Source organism: Passer domesticus, chromosome Z, assembly GCF_036417665.1.
Source record: "Passer domesticus isolate bPasDom1 chromosome Z, bPasDom1.hap1, whole genome shotgun sequence".
Classification (NCBI taxonomy): domain Eukaryota; kingdom Metazoa; phylum Chordata; class Aves; order Passeriformes; family Passeridae; genus Passer; species Passer domesticus.
This window is the reverse complement of record NC_087512.1, coordinates 15,491,222-15,508,996: the sequence shown is the minus strand read 5'-3', so window position 1 is coordinate 15,508,996 and position 17,775 is coordinate 15,491,222. Positions and strand designations below refer to the sequence as shown.

Genomic DNA, 17,775 nt, shown 5'->3' with positions numbered 1-17,775 from the left:
CTGTGGAAGAAGAGGAGAAGGTGGCATTGGTTTGTTCCCAGGAAAGTTCTCAATGGCTACCTCTAATTCATTAATTACCCTGAAGAAGAAAGGGAGTTATCCTGGGCAAATTCTGAAGATAGTATTGCAATTGGAAAAAATTATTAAACAAATTCAACTTAATTCTCCAAGGATACAAAAACAATTGAGTAAGGGGAGGAGAAGGATGTTGGGATTTTTAAACACAGCACTCTCAATTTGTTAACTAATATCAACTCTTTTAATTAAGCAAATGTGTGACAGCAGCGTGACTAATCCTGCAAGACTAAACATCTTCATGTGCAAAATCTGTATTTTTTTGGGGTTCATGGCACTTGTTTTTGCAATTACTATCTGCAACTTACAGATTCAAACATTTAGTTCCCCAACTGAACATTATCACAGATAAAGTAAGAGATTTGCTATTATTACATTCTGAGATCTGATGTCTTATGAGGAACTGGTGGTGGCAGGAGAAAAGGACCACAGAGTTGGGCTTCACAGTACTTCATGTTTCAGCCAAGTTTAGTGGTGTTCTAGTTTTAGAAATCTATAATACACACCATAATTTCTATTTTTTCTTCTGTTGGAAATGCCAGTAGTAAGCTAAGGACTCCAACTTAATTTGCTCTGCTTAGTCATGACATACCTGTCTTGATTAAGTAAGAGTTTAGTTTCATCTTTGGAACAACTAGAAGGAATGGATGAGCACTCTCTGCCTTATCCTTTGGAGTAACACCATACAGTATCTGGAGGCAATAAAGAAACCCTTTGGCATGCTATTTCAACTTTCATCAGTAACAGCCAGGGATCCTCTGTCCTTGTGGACTGGCAGCAAGGAGATAGGATTCATGTAGCCTGGATGTGATGGCTTAGTAAAGGTGAAATGTGCAGAAGTTTCTGTGTACAAATGAAGAGGTTGGCCTTCTTGATAGTCTATGTTTAATTCTAAGAAACAGATGTAAATAAATAAATGTAAATTCAGTTCCTGTAGCTGCAGGGCCCCTGTCCTATGGATTAAACGTTGAAGCTAATCCACCACTTAAAGCACATACAATCATTTCGTCAAAATACGTAAGAAATACATGCTGTTTATGTAAGCCTCGAGCAGTGTGTGGTGCAGTCTCCAGACGTCTGACCTGGGATCACCCTTGTTTCTGACTTGCCCAGAAGCTGTTATGTGGCAAGGAGGACAGGAGCCACCGGAGGGCACCCTGAGCCAATTTTAACGAATGCTGCTTCTCAGACTTGTAGAACAGTTCTCCGTGGTTTTATTTTTTTGAAGTAGCTGTAATTATTCTGCAAGGTTTAGAGATGTACCGAAGTAGTTAATTGTTCCTTTTCTGCCTTGACAAGATGCTTTCTGCTCTACACAAATAGCATCATCTTAAGTGTACATACTGAAGACCAGGCAAGAAGTGACTTGTTGGGTGTTAACCTCACAGATTTGCATCGAAGTGAGGAACAGGAATTGACTGTCTTTAAGTGACAGATTCACACATTCATTAATGTGCAAGCCGGATGTTTGCAACACCTAACCAGCCTCTCTGGAAGAGGAAGAGCAACTGATCCTATGTTTTGAAACAGGGAGGGAAGAAACGAAGCTTTGTTCACTGCTGCCCACAGAACATTAAAGCAAACAGAACATTGGTGCTAGGAGGGTGATTCCACCCACCAGGTGTTCCCAGTCTCCTCACAAAAGCTGTCAACAGGGAGGCAGTAACTTGAGGTGGATGTGAAAACCCTCAGATACCTTTAACAGCTCTTCTATAGCTGTTAGATGTTTTGATTTTTAGAAATGTGGGCCTGAAATTTTGGGTAACAGTAAATCTACTTTTGAAATTTAAAAGAAATATCCACAAAATGAGCTCAGAGTAGTGAGAGGCAGCATTCCTGTGTAAGAGCAACTTACCATGTGCTTCACAGCAGACACAATCTGGGAGAAGATTATTTTACACTCTGTTTCTAGCAGCTTTCCTTCTGTACTGATTTTAGTGAAGAGCTCCCCACCTCCTGCATACTCCATCACCAGGTGCAGTTTTGAGAGTGTCTCCACCACTTCATACAGCCTGATGATATTTGGGTGGTGCAGCTTTTCCATGCTCGATATCTCACGAGACAGCAAACGTTGAGTCTTCCGGTCTAGCTTTGTCTTGTCCAAAATCTTAATCGCAACTTTCTCTGAGAAGAAAAACACTTTTTTCCATGTTATTAATGCAACAGGTACAAAATGGTAATACCATTTACATACAGCAATGCTTGGTTGTGTAAGTGTACTAAAATTTCACCTCATCAGTATAAACTAAGCTGCAGGTGTCTACTAAGCCCTGCAATCTTTCACACAACCCCTGCCCCTTTCTGTCTACCTACTCAGTGCTGGGATAACTGAAGGCTGGTAGAATATTCCAAGGGTTGATCACATCATCTGCTGCCTTGGTATGCTTTGCTGTGACAGGCTTATACATGTCTGATTTTGGTGTTCACTGCTGGTAGAGAAAGTCTGTGCTTTTGTTGTTAGCTCAGAGCTCCTCAGATGAGCCAGGTAGACTAACGGAAGTGTGAAATTTGTGTGCTTTGTTTCCCATCAGACAGACAAATTTCTGGGGAATTTAGAGGCTTTGGCTATTTTATTCTGAGCGGTGAAGTCAAGTTGCAAGGATCCTGTAAGACAGCAAATCTAGCTGGCACATACTGTTCTGGTAATGCAAAGCTGCTGTTAAGTCCTACATGTTTCTGGAAGCCTACATAGTGAAGCCAGAGGCCACAAAACACATATATCTATATATCTGCAGCTGCACCACATCATCAGGGTAGCTCAGAGCAGTATGAATAGGTAAATCACAGTTGCCCTATGTTCCTGTTTTAAAGCTTTTATCTTTACTCTTCTGAACACAGCCGGTATTTGAAGGATTAGTCTGGTTAAAACAGGTTTATGGTGGCTTTGTATAACTTGTCAGGACAGCAAAATTAAAATGGATCACAGCAATAAAAGCAACTATTTATTCCTGGCAAGAAGGGATTCTTGGTTGTTTGGTTTTATTTTCTTTTTTTTTTTTTTCCCTCAAGACTATCTTAGTCAAACAATCACAGATTTCTTAATAATTAATCACTTTTAATAAATCTTTCAGAAAAAAAACTTCACCTTAGTTCCTAGTAAATGGGAATAAATTAGGAAAAAAGGTGTTGTTCACTTGTTGCTGTAAGAAATGAGAGAGAAGGCTATTACATTTTTACACATGTTCATGCATAAAACCATTCAAATTTTTACTGAATATTATCAAGTTTTAACTCAAGTTTAGTACTTCAGCATATATAAAGGGATGTTAAGGATACTTAACGCATGTGTCTGTACAGATCAAGAAAGTTCCATATTTGGTATATTTACATTTTTTGTGTGATACATATATCAATTGATCTCCCTACTAAAGTGCAGAAGGTGCTTGAAGCACATGTGATTCTTGTAGTGAAAGATGCTAAATTATCCCTTGACATGCCTGTTTTTAGGAGTCTGTGCTGAGTACAGGGCAGTTATCCTGGTCACACTGCTTCTCTGGGACCTGAGGGAGAGCCCCTCAGGGAAGCAGGTACCTCCTGTGTTGTGTGGAGCTGGGTGAAGCAGGAGGAAATGCAGCTTCTGACAGTGACTGATGACCTAGTGAAAGACCCTCCTTATGTTCATAGCACATTGATCTCTTAAACAAAGAGGAAAGAGCACCAGCTTCCAGTAGGTTATATTTGCACAACTAAATGCTTACAAGCATAACCTCTTACAAGGTTAACCATGCAAGTTGGGGACATTTGGGCTTTAAAAGAAAATCTTCTAGGTTCATTTTTTCCCCTTTCATTTTGCTCTACTTTTCCTCCTGTTAAGTTTTCCTGCTAAGTTTTAAGGGAAAGAGGAGAGGAAAAAAAGATTTTCAACTGAAGAGCCTGGTCCTACTCAAACACCACCATAAATCAGGACCAAGCTCCTTTAAATCTACATCATTGCAGTTGCAAATGCGTTCCATGCAAAGAAACCTGACACCTCCCTTTTGTTTTCTAAACTCTTCCTTTCTGCTTCCAAACAATGCTTGGTTTATAAATCCTCTATTACTCTTGCTTAGCAGGTGTGCTGAACAGGACATTTTTAGCAGGCAGCTTATTTACCAAAATAATCACAAAAAGAGTTGAAAGAGATTTTGATTAACTATATGCACTGTATGAGTTTTGAAAAGTGCTAGGTGAAATCTTAGTAATAAAAACTTGGAAAAAGTTGGGAAATCATTTCAGGAAGAAATGGTGTATGATATGATGGCAGAAGGAAAAATATACAAACAAAACACAGGTAAAATTGCTTTAAAAAAAACCCAAAAACTGGGTGCCTGGACATTCCTGCTTTTGCAATTTGTGTCACATTAGACAGACTTCTTGCTAGCTATAAATTTTGTATACCCGTAATTGATTCTATTCAGCTGTGCTCTCACACTTTCTTTGTCAGATGGAAGGCATGTAAAATAAAAGTTTTACAGGGCTTAGGAATTTAACAGTCCTTAGCAAGAAAACACCATGAACTTCTGGAGAAAATCTCTGCCAAAATTCACGTTAATATAGTGGGCAAAGCCCCTGAATAACACAACACACATAGAAACATAAATCAGAAAAGACCTCTAAGATCATGAAGTCCAACCTGTCAGGCACACCACTAAACATTGTCCCTAAATGGCACATCTACACATCTTTTAAGTATTTCCAGGGATGGTGACTTCATCAGTCACTGTGGAGCCCCTTCCAAGGCCTGACTGGCCCTGTGGTATAGAAATTTTTCCTGATGTCCAACCTAAACATCAACTTTTCCTGGCACAATTTGAGGCCACTCCCTCTTACTCTGTCCCTTGCCGCCTGGGAGAAGAGGCCAACCTCCACCTGACTACACCCTCCTGTCAGGCAGTTGTGGAGAATGAAAAGGTCTCCTCTGAGCCTCCTTTCCTGTGAGCTGAACACCCCCAGCTCCCTCAGCTGCCCCTCACAGGACTTGTGCTCCAGACCCCGCCCCAGTTTTGTTGATCTTCTCTGGACTCTCCAGTACTTCAAAGTCTCTCTTGTAGTGAAGAGTCCAAAACAAATAAAACATAGCAGTGTAGGTGTGGCCTCAGCAGTGCCCAGTACAGGGGACAATCCCTGCCCTGGCCCTGCTGCCCACACCATGGCTGATCCAGGCCAGGATGCCATTGGCCTTCTTGGCCACCTGGGCACAGCCTGGCTCATGTTCAGCTGCTGTCAGCAGCACCCCCAGGTCCTTTCCAGCCTCTCTGTCCCAGCCTGTGGCACTGCCTGGGGTTGTTGTGACCCAAGGGCAGGACCCAGCACTGGGCCTTGAACCTCACCCCACTGGCCTCAGCCCATCAGTCCAGCCTGTCCAGATCCTCTGCAGAGCCTTCCTGCCCTCCAGCAGATCCACACTCCCAACCAATGTGCTGACACCTGAAAACTGAGTGACATTAATTAGGGCTGGCCCCAATACTGAGCCCTATGGAACTCTGCTGGTGACCAGCCCTAGATGGTCATAACTCCATTCAACACCACTCCCTGTTTCCAGCTAGCCCGCCAGCCTGTCCAAGACATGGAACATGGCATCCACATCATAGCACCAAAGATTTTTCTGTGTTTACTAAACAACCAAGACAGCCCTTGTGAGGGAAAGAAGGTTCATTATCCAGTATGATCCTGAAGTTTTTTCCTCTCTCTCTCTCTAGAAATCATGTGTCCTGCTGCAAAAGATCACAAGGGCAATAGAAAAGCATATATATGTAATCATCTTAGTAAAAAAAAAAAAAATTGTTTCCTCTTTTGATACAGGAGAGAGACCATATTAAAGCTGGCAGTAACTGAAGAGCTGAACAGCCCTCTGACACACACACCACCCTCTTCCAGAGGGACCAGCATTAATGATAAAGCCTTTTATTTATATAATCAGATTTAAAAAAAAGAAGACTTGCACTCATGTACACTGTGCAGAAACATAATTTCATTGCCAACACAACAATGTGTATCTACCACAAAAAACAGATTCATCTTTGGTGGTGGTGAGTGTGTATACATGAATGCCTATGTGCACGTTCCTGTTCTTCTGTCCACATCCATGCATTTTATTGACACAGATAAACTGACAGGCAGAATGGGTCAGAAAATATTTATCTTTCATTCCTCCTTCCTCATGACAGTTACAAACTTGGCATAAATAAATCAACTCCCTTTCCAGTGAACATTTTAACCAAAAAAGTTACAAACAAACAAACAAAAGAAAAATTATTTGAGAGATTTCTGTTGAAAAATAACCTTTTCCAGAGAAAGGAAAAGTACCATTTTGGTTTTGATATTTAGTTTGTCCGAGCTTACTGCATTCACTGAAGTTCAAAACTTTTCAATCAGCTCTATTCAGATACTGAAGCAACCTGTTTCCTAAGTAAGTTCAGCAAAGGGTTAATTCAGAATCAAATTTCTAACTGCCTTTCATTAGCATTCCTTGTGTTCCCAGTACAGGAGCAGTATTTCTTCCAACAGTAAGCACAAAACCGTTACCTCGGGAAGAAGAAGAAATATCACAGAAGAGGAAACAACTTGTGGACCAAGAAGAACAGAGATGCTTTTCTGAAACAAGAATAACCAAAAACTTAACACCCAGTTAAAGCAACCATTGGGTGTTTTCACCCCCCTTAAATCTGGGCTGAAAGAGGTGGTTAAAGAAAATAACAAAAGATAACACAGTTTTGGGGCATATCTCATTCTCTCATCTCAGATGATGAAAGGAGGGAGAGTCAATCAAACTGAAAAGTAAAGACTCTTATAAGAAAAGCAAGATAGTAGTGTACAAAGATACACAGAAAACTAGTTATCCTGATGGAAAACAACAATTTCTGTTATTGTCAAAGGCAGAAGAAGAAACAGGACACCTGCTGATAGCTTAGTTATACCTATGACTGAAGTGTCCACTGCAACTACCTAGCCTTTCCAGTCCTTCCTAGAAGCTGTAGATAGGGTGTTTTGTACAATTAAAACAATAAAACTAGCTGACAATTCAACGCAAACACCAGTTTGGCAATACCAGAGTTTGTTCCTCTGCACCTGTTCCTCCCACATCTGTAACTCCCATCCTAGCTTTTTACAGTAAAGAACCATCCACAAATGAGTCGGTTAAGTGGGCACAGCATATCTCACCAAAATTACCGTGACCAAATAAAATTTTTTGTCCATACTAGTAAAACTTGTGATGAAACAAAGGAAGCCTTGCTGCCTCTGGCTGCAGGCAGGAGCATACCTGACCCGCTATCCTGGACATTCATCACCTGTATCCCTGCAGGCCAGGAGCTGAGGCAGGGAAGAGGGTGGATGGACGGGGGCAGGTTGTAGGAGGGGAGGCCCAATACTACACTTCAAAGTGTGGAGTGTCTGAGCCACAGGATGTGTTAACTCCATGAAGTGCAGAGATGAACTCGACCTGTAATAGCTGCCATGTAGAGAAATTGTTTCTAGCTCCTTTAAAGCAGAATCTAACTCTGAGGATTTATGTGTGACCCTGTCTACAGATTAACTCAAAAACATTAAAAATACACACACACACATACACACACAAACTCTATATGTGTATTTAAGGTTCATACAGCATCTTTCTTCCCATAGGAAGCTATTTATATAGGTCACTCAGCATGCAATGGTACCTACCTTTGGTTAGGGAATGAATTCCAAGCTTCACTTGTGAAAAATTCCCACTTCCTATTTCTCCTCTGACTCGATAGAAGGCAATTCTCTTTCCCAGTGTTAATTCTTTTACCACTTTTTCATTATGAGACATGTCCTGCATTAGTTTCTCAAATGGGGTCAGCCTGTGCTGTTTGCCCTCTTCATCTCCTTCATGGCACTCCGGGTGTCCATCATCTTCTCTGCTGTCCTCGTGATCCCACCTGGAACAGCGGTATTTTCCAAGACTTCCTTCATTCACATACCCTGTTGTCATAGTCTATAGGGTAATCACTTCCCCATTTAACAAGATGTCCTGATAAGTTTAAACGAAGTAATTCTGTGTGAATATGCAATCCTGCACATTATGGACCCTGTGACAAATGAAGCAAAAGAAAAAAAAATAAAAATAGCAGCTTACAGAAAGTCCAAAGATTAGTTTGAAAATTCGTTCAAAAACAAATCTGGCACATCTACATATTGAATGTTCTCTTCAAAATCAGAGATAAAACATCCATTCTTCACTAACAGAGTTAGTGTGTCAGGATCTTCAGCTGCAAGGTAAAAGAGGCTTTGCAATTAAAACTGCAAACTTTGTGCAATTAAGTGGCAAGGAGCTCACTGTCTATGCAGTACATTTGACACATGCAAAATATTTGACATAAATATTCAGATTTTAGCTTGATTCTTTGAGAAGTAACTTGATAGACAAAAGTCAAACAGAAAGCTGATTAACTTCTCTGAATGAATCCAGATATTTCTAGCTAATTTTGAATAGCTGACCTTAAGAGCGTACTTCTCCTTGATTCTGGTAAAAGTCCAAAAGCTGACTGTAGAGATTGCCTTTGATTCATTCTTCAGCCTGTGAGCTTGTCACTGTACCTTGGAAATGTCACTGTGTGTGGAAGCCTTGCTGCAAAAAGTACGCTGCCCCTCTGTTTCTTTCCCATGATGTGTTCGACAAAGCAACTGATTCTGAAAGATGACAGGAAAAGCATAATCTGTGCACCAGGCAAAAGAAATGCTGCGCCTCAGTATCCCTGCAGTCACATGGCAGGACAATACAGGATTAAGTAACTGCAATGTCACGTTAACCCTCCTTTATTTAGATGAGCTTTCTTTAACGCCTTGAGCCTTCTCAAAATTTTGCCAGACGCGTGGTGTTCCTGAGCAGGCAGATGAAGCAAGTAATTAAAACCTTTACATAACAGCCATACGCTTCACTGAATGACAGCATGACCCATACCAGTTTAACCCTGGCAGCACAGACACAGAAGTACTTACCCTTAATACACAAGCAACCACTTACCTTTAAAGCAGCGCACCAATTTTTTCTTCTTTACCTTTCTCTCTTAATCTTGAAAGCCAGGAGTTGATCAGCAAGTGCTGATCATGCAGCTGCACAGCTGAGGGTGGTGAGCTGGGCACAGAGCTGAGGCAGCGCAGGCAGTGGCAGTGCTCACCTCCCCTGCTCCCAGCCTGCAGCACACCCGACTGATGGACAGGGAGACACCCGGCTGCCAGGACAGGTGCACCAGATTGAGGGGGAGGGAATCAGACCACTAACTCACTGCCTGAAGCTTAGGTAGACAGTCACCTAAGGTGCCACACTAGCAGAGAGCATGTGACATTTGCCAGGTGGAGCTGCCCTCTAAACCCCACAATCTCCTTCGTGAGCAAGAGGAAGAGAGGTCAGACGCACGACCTAAGCGCAAAGAAAAAGCAGCTGGTGATGGTTTCATTAAATGGGAGCTGGAGTGGCACAGAAACACTCATCTGTTCCTTCAGAGAGGCCAAGGTGACTGACCCATGCTCTGGGACACTGCTCCCTGCCTTAAGATACATTGAAGGAATTTTGAAAGCCACTTTACCTCCCTGTGCTGCAGCCACGTTGTGGGTACACAAACCTGTCCCAGGGTGAGGCAGAAAGCCTGTCTTTCCCTCAGAGTCTGTGACTCTCTCAGTTCTGTGAACCAGGGATGCTTCTTACTGTGTGAGCTGCAAACTTAATGGCTGACGCAGTTTATAACTGGAACAGAGGGAGAATTTACTACTTCCATAATGCCTTTATTAACACTTTTTGGCTTACTCATGTTTGAAGAAAAGAGCCCCTTTAATTGTTTACAGAAACTAAAAATAATAAATACATAATTGTATTATTCTCTGGAGTTAAATAGAGTGAAACTCCTGACAAACACTGTAGTATGTGTGCATACAGCTAATGGCCAAATGTTGATATTGTTATTAGGGAAGAGACCAAGTGACAAATGAGAAAATCCTTCAGTATTCTCCCACCAAACCACTCTTTCTTAGCACCAAATGTTCCCCCTAATTTTATTATTTTATACCTTGGAAGAAAAAATGTATGTGAAAGGACACCCCCCATCCCCGCGCAAACTGAAAAACTCAAACCCCACACTTTACACTCTGTTTTTTCTCCATTTGGGAAAAGGACAATTTCTTTCAGGAGCGTCTGAATTCTGATCCACAGAAAAAACTGATCCACAGTTTTTCTGCTTTAACTAGTTTCACATCATAATTGTAAAAGTATTCTAGGTAATAAAAAACTCCTTATATGAAACTTGACTGTATTTCACAGTTTTAATGGTGGGTGACACTCTAGCAGAGCAGGGCTTTTGGAAGCCACTTGTCTGCTGTACAGTGCCACAGCAATTCAGAAGCAGAATTCTGGCCCCATTCTGCCCTTTGATCTTGAGAACAGCAGCATAGGTTGCCCATATGAAAAGTCTGGAAAGCTCCAGGAGCAGTGTCAGGCATGCCATGTACAAACTATGTTATTTAATCAAGTTTCTTTAGTTGGGCAGTGACATCCTCACCACCAAAGAATAGCTGTAACTTATGGCTATAACCTCCAGAGCGGCAGATATGGAAAATTCTACTCCTGCAAAAGAAGAAACACAGAACCACCACCATCTTCTGCAAAAATTATCAGTGCCCTTGCAGTTAACTTGCTGTACAGAAAAGGCTGACTGCGTAACAACAAGGGTTTCCTTCAAACAGACTTGTGTAGACAAGCCCCTCCTGAGTACATTCCATGAAGGCAGAGAAGGCAGCTAGCCCAGTCCATGTGGATCACAGAGACAAACCATATGGGAATGCCACAACCTTGTGGGGACAGAGGAGTCAAGAGAAAGGCAAAACTGCATTGAGGCATCAGCACATGGCTCTTCCTGGATTTGCTCCTGCAGAATTTCTCCTGGGGCTCAGCATGCTGTTTTTTAGAGCACAGCCTACCATTAATCCCCATTTCAGGCTTGACATGTAACTGTCAATCCTGCAACCTCCTGGCACTTGGCCAGCTGGCTGGGTTTTCCCTGTCTTTTGAGATGAGCTATTTCAGTATTCCTAGTGTTAGCAGTATATATACCATCTATTTATGGCCTACATTCCTTCCTGTAATCAAACCCAGCAAAATCCATCCTGATATCATACAAAAGGGCACTGACTGTAAAAGAAAATAATTCTAAGAGAGAAGGGAAAAACAGGGAATCAGAAGTGATCCAAACACAAGACCAATGATTTTTTTTCTCCAGATTAGCTGACCAGTGACCAGAAGAACTTCACAAAAATTTATCCAACCAAATAATCACTTTAAAAAACAAAATAAGCAAGTAAAAGAAAGCCAAAACCAAAAGCAAATCACTATAAAAAGCATCACAAGACAATGAACGAATGTATCAATCCTTTAAGACCTAACACTGCTGTTGTTTAACCTTGTTTTTCAAACTGACATTCTCCTCCTATTCTATGAAGTGCTAAGTACCCTCAGGCTTCAGCTGCAGCCTCAGTTTAAACCCTGCATCACAACTCTAAGGAAGTTCAGAATGAGGGGGAAAATAATTAAACCAAGCAAGATATCACTGGGTACAGAGAATTTGGTTCCTAAAATCCCATTTTGATGGATAGATAAAAAGTGACCTTTGAAAGGAACACATGAAAGCACAGAAGCAGCTAGACAGTGCTCTCTGATAGCACTGTGTTTGGCAAATTGGCTTCTCTCATTAAATCTGTCTTTCAGAGGCAAAAATTCACTCAGCTTGGAGCACTTAAACTGCTGCAGCTCCTATTAGAGTGAATGTGAAGGAGTTACACTGGAAGGTCTCCTGCCACTCAAACTGTAACAGTACCAGGTGTTATTAATGAGGATGTACCTGGATATTGCAACTCATTCACTAGAGTTCCCTTTTCAGCCCCTCTGCTGTCTAGTCTGAGGAGATGGGGATTTTTAAGGTATTTCCCTAGGGTAGGGGATTAGTAAAATTTTTTTTAAATTCCCTTGAAGAACAGCATGTCTCCTGCTTAGTAGATTATATGCACCATGCACCAGCTTTGGAACATGCTGAATTTAAAGTAGCAGGGATTTTTTTTTTTAACTCATCTGCTAGAAAAATACCAACCCCATTTTTTTTGCCACATCTTTGAATGTTCAGTTGTTGTAAGAAAATACCAACAACCTAGTATGCTCCTGTGTATAGAAGACCTATCTTTTACAGAAGATTAGAGGCCAGCAGAACAGTCCTGCAGCACCTGCAGCACAGACCACAGGTGACACAAGAGCTCTGCAGACAGACACCACAGGGAAAGTAATACCTCAACTTCTGTGCTTGTGCTCAAGTAATACTGAGTGCATGGCTGCTGTGGCCAAAGGAAGTCAATATTTGTTCAAGGTTTGTCCTGAGCACATTCTTTTGATTTACATGAGAAACACTCTCAGTCTTATTTCTGTGAGTGCCAGAAAACATAATGACTATATGAAATACACCCCAGAGCTTCACATGAATTGTTTAAAAACCCCCCAAAACCCAACTATTCAAAATACAAAATACAGCATGGTTGCAGGCTGACCAGAGACCTCTATGTTCCCAGCTCATGCAGGAGAAAATACTGACAGGACACTGACCATGGAGAACCTCCAGAAAATACGCGCTCTCTCTGCCCAGGCCCACATGCCACCATTTCCATACATCCCAGAATTACTACTGTTAGCTGGCACAGCATTCAGTTTGCCAGTTATTGTTTGATGAAAACCAGACATGAAGAACATCATTCTTATCAGCTTCCTGCTGTGCCTGGGAATGCTTTGGTAACAGGCACAGCGGTGGCCTGGGCTGGCAGGTGGGCAGGGCATCACTGCCAGTTCTGTGCTGCTGCACTGCACAGGCTGGAGCTGCACTGTGAACTCGAGCTGGAGGGACTGTGACCTGTAGATGGTGGGAGCAGGTACCTCTCAGGGTGGCTGTGACTGTGACTGTGCCACAGCAGGCACACCTCTGGAGGGACTGTGGCCCTGCAGGCCACTGTGGAGCACGTGCACTTTGAAGGACTGTGCCTGAGTAAATCTCTGCTGCGGCAGGTATAGCCCTGAGGAGACTGTGGCTCACAGATATGGCTCCACCTGAAGCAGGTACAGCCCCTAAGGCACTGCAGACTATGGGTAAATCCAAGCTGGAGCAGGGGCATGGGGAGCAGCTCATTGCACTGTCAAACCATGGCACATTGGACTCGATCATCTTAAGGGTCTTTACAAATATAAATGATTCTATTGTTCTTAGCCTAAGGCATGGCATTGTTTTCCCACACAGGGAACATTAACATATGCAGCAACCCTGGCTGAAATGGAATACAAACACTTTCAAGGCTTCTGTGCAAAACCTCACTTACTGACCACAGCACCAAGAAGAGAAGTGGGAAGAGATAATAAACAGCTGTACTGTACACACTCCTTCCTCACAATGAAATACCTGTTCTATACACTGCTATCAGAAAGGAAAAAAAAAAAACAATCAAACAAACAAACAAAAAACCACCAAAACCCAAGAAATTCTGGTATAAAAAGGAAAAAAAACAGCAAAAAACACACAAAAAAAAAAAAAAAAAAAAAAAAACCCAAAAAAACAACCCACAAAAAAAACCAAAACAACAACCAAAAAAACCTCTCTACACTGGAACACACTAACTTTTACCAGCAACTTAATTCTACAATTGTAACTTACAGCAAGACAGGAGACTCTGCAACCTATTTAGACGTTTAAGAAGCCTGAGCCCTTCATACTGAAGCAGAATACAGGTGGATGCTTACTCAAGTGTCCCCTAATCTTAGCAGAAAGACTGAAAACTTCATCTAGTGGATTGACCCCACAGTCATTCTGGAATAGAGCCCTAAAGACAAACCCAATTCCTTGGAACCTGATGGAACATGATCTCTCAAGGCTTTTACCTGACCAGCCCCATGCCAGATCTGCTGACTGAGCACTATTCAGCACCGGTCACTGTGCACAAAACCGTAGATCTAAGCAACCTCTCACGTTTATTTAGTCCAACTTCCTTCTTGCCAAGACCAGAGATGAGAAATAGAGGAAAAACACCCTGGTGTGCCCTGTTTTGTGGCCCGCCTCTAAAAGGTCTCTCCACGACCTTCAACAAGCTCGCCGTCCTGCGCCCAGGAGTGCTCGGCCTGTCCCACAGCGGCCGGGCCGGGCCCGCTCCCGCCCGGGCTGCCCAGGCTCGGGGAGCCCTGCGGGGCCCTTAGCGACAGGCGCTTCATGTCACACGGTGCCAGCGAGCAGCACAGGCTCACCTTCCCCCCTTCCCACCTTCCCACCTCCCCGGGGGTTGCCTGCCAGCAGGCTGGAATAAGCTCCTGGCCAGAGGAGGGAAGGCCGCACAGAGCCCTCAGCAGTCAGACCTTACATAACCCCACCAACACAGGCCGGGTGCAGCCTCACATCAAATGCACCGTCTGCAGATATAGGGCACATGGAAAAGAAAATCAACACAAACTATACTAATCAAGTACATTAAGACTTGTGAACTAGAAACTAAAATGTGTGTGGGGAGCTGCAGGCGGACAACTCCTTTCATCCTTTCAAAGCACTACTGATAAAACATCTAGAAAGATAATTAAAATTAATTAGTCTTTGAATTGTGCAGGAAATAGCATTAAAAACAAAGACAAAAAATTAATTTATTAGTAGAACACATTGATTTCCCAGGTCTTTGAAATATATGGGAGGGATTAATTTGAAGTCTGACTGTTTGAAATTAAATTTACCCTTTCAAAACTTTAGCCTGGCCAGTCTATTTTATTTCCTTCTTTGAGATATAATGCAAATTACATCATTTTGTCTCAGAATTGTTCTTCCAAGATAAAATAAATTTCCATTGAGTATGTATTTTTGAGTCAACAGAGATGCACCGAAGTCTTTATTAGCCTTTTAAATAACTGAAAAAAATTACATCTAACTTGGTTATTTCTCTAAATATTACTTTTACTCCTTTTTCGGTGAAGGAGTGTTTTGCTCTACATAAAGCAAACTATAGCCCAAGAAGTAAGAAACAGGCAATACTTATGGTACTGCTGAAATCACTAAAGAAATCAGTCTTCACTTAGATCAAGAAAATGATTGCATATTTAGACAGAAGACAGCCTACAATAAAATCACCCTGTCATTTTCAAGAGAGAAGAGAAACCTAAAATGTGCTGCCATACAAGGGCAACAGAAATTTACCTGGTTCATATTGTCTATCACAGTTTTCTTTCACTACCCCCACTTACTTAGTAGTTGGGCCTTAAAAGCAGAAACAACTTTGGTTACCTCTTACAAGGTAATAAAATTTAGTTGCATCACTATATATGCACTACTCAAAAGTACTGAGTAATAAAGGGTTAAGCATTTTAAGGGCATTTTTCAATGTAACTGGGCAGAAGATGAGCAGCTGGTATTATTCTCCAGGGACCTACTTGAAAATACATAAATCCTGCACTGCACTTTGAAATATACTTTATGCTGACTAGAGCTTCCAGTTTTTCAGAGTAATCACTAAGACACCTGAGATTTAACCTGAATCAGTATTAAGAAAACACTGCATTACAATAATTACATTCCTCACTAATAGAAGACACAGATGTAGAAATATAATACCCACATAAAAGTGTCAGGAGAGCAGCATCATAAAGACTGCTTTTAAAAATGCTGAAGAATTATCCCCTGAAAGTGTTGTTGCAACTTCTCTGTCCCTGCCCATTTTAGACATCCTGAAGTGACTGCAGCTTTGAGAACTTCTTGAACTTTTAGAGAAAAGAAATCTAGATAGAAAGACAGGTATTTGCATTTCTTATCTCATGACCATTAGACTGGAAATGTCTAGAATACACCAGAAAACAACAAGGAAATGGAAAACAGTCCCAGACATATTTCTCTGGGAGTGGAAGCCACCTTCTCAGACTGAAGGCGTCCCCTTCCCATACAGACCACATGCCCTTCAGACCAGCTCCCACCTCTGGAAGTCTGTTTGGGTACCACACGCTGAAAAACCTCTGCAGTGCACTGCTACCAGGTTTGCCACCCATATGACCTCCTCAAGCTTTGCAGACATAGAGCCAGAGAGCAGGGGAATAAGCACAAACTCCCCAGTGTTCCTGAAGCTTTGATTAACCTCTGGAAACTGGTTAATGCACATCAAATCTTCAAGATGCAGCAAGGAGCTTAGCAGGAAGAAATCTGATCTTATTTGACATCCTACAGGTCGTAAGTCACTAATCTCTGTATATCAAAGACATCTTTCCCACTAAAGATTCCTCTTCCACTGGACTGAGAACAGAATAGGTATTTTTGAAACTGGGATCTAGAGAAACAGTACAAAGGGAGCAAGAAACACTCAAGACAGCCTACTGCATACTGAAATGTTCTATCAGCTTCATCAGTGCGGTGCACATCCTAAGTGAGGGATATAACCCAAACAAGAAGCACAACTCCAGATTTTACTCTTCTTTTGCAACTTTGGCTTCAGTATTGCAGCTTAATGCTTCACATGCATCCTAGGCTTCTTTGACATGCCTTTTTTTTTTTTTTAACTGACCTGGTTTTGGAGCACTGAAAAATTCATAATGCTGTCTCAAACTGAATTTCCAAGTGCAGCAGTGTGTGCTGAGGAAGCTGCCAGCACATTTAGGCAACTGATCTTTCCTGCCGAGAGGAACAGCCGAGCACACAGTATTTGAGGGCAGGCACAGACCAATACCCTGGGAAACTGCAGAAGAGGAACACTGCAGAGCTCCAAGCAATACAAACCTTACTACTGATGTACTGAAAGACAATCATGTGAAAAAGCTGCTACATCTCAAATCCCTAAAACCCATGCCATTTTTCATATCACATTTAAACAGCAAAAACTTTCCTGAATTTAATGAGTATCAACAAATTTTGCTAGCATTTAATTTCATTAGCTAATCTTACAGACATTTGTTGAGTATCTGTCCTGTAACTCAGACTATTATTATTATTACTCCTGCTCTCACTACTATTATTACTGTGAGAATGAAGGGTTATGTGAACTATGTTTCCTTAGAAAAAACAGAGCAAATCTGAGTAAAAAAGACAGTAACACTTGCTACTTTGTTAAAATGGTAATGAGTAGCACATTCAATGTTCAAGCTTAGGGAAGAGATTTTGACAAATCTGCAAAAAAGGAAATAAAGAATAAGTCCATGGTATTACATGCAACTCTACTATTACATATAACTCTATGGTATTACACAGATACTAATTACATTCCATTATTTCAGGGAGCGTAGATTCACTAAGGAAGCAGAAAGTAAATATGTGCAGAAGTGCATAAACAAATTTTAGAACATCTTTTAGCTATAATCTTCCCTGCAAGCATCCACTCCCATGACACAGTTCTGTGGGCAACCACCACACATAACACAATCCAAAATCCTAAATTTGTTTAAAAATCTGTAGGTAAGAGACTCCAGTTCCTCACCTTTCCTCAATCTTTTCCTTAAAGAAATCTGCAGGAGAACTTCATATCAGAATCCAGAAATGTATCTGAGATTAGAGACATGCAGAGTACTTTATACCATTCCTATTAGACTAAAGCTCTGAAATAGCAATCTATTTTTAAATAGACAACAATGTAATGCTGCTAGCATTTCATTCACAGACTAATCTCTCCTGGATTTGCTTAATGCTACACCCCTTTCCAGCAGCCTTCTATCAGCTCAAGGAAAAGCAGCTG

At 41.6% G+C, this 17,775-nt stretch overlaps 1 protein-coding gene across 4 annotated transcripts in view; it reads right to left on the bottom strand.

Annotated features, from left to right (window-relative positions):
- NIM1K (NIM1 serine/threonine protein kinase) overlaps positions 1 to 17,775 on the bottom strand; it is a 21,015-nt gene extending 3,240 nt beyond the window's left edge. Inside the window, exons 1-4 of one of the 4 annotated variants that reach the window (XM_064402804.1) lie at positions 17,521 to 17,775; positions 8,518 to 8,709; positions 7,720 to 8,108; positions 1,931 to 2,214 (exon numbers count right to left, since the gene is read on the bottom strand). In XM_064402804.1, coding sequence (XP_064258874.1) covers positions 1,931 to 2,214; positions 7,720 to 8,011 — 576 coding nt within the window. In that variant the 5' untranslated portion in view covers positions 8,012 to 8,108; positions 8,518 to 8,709; positions 17,521 to 17,775. The other 3 variants (XM_064402803.1, XM_064402802.1, XM_064402805.1) reach the window with 3 other exon arrangements.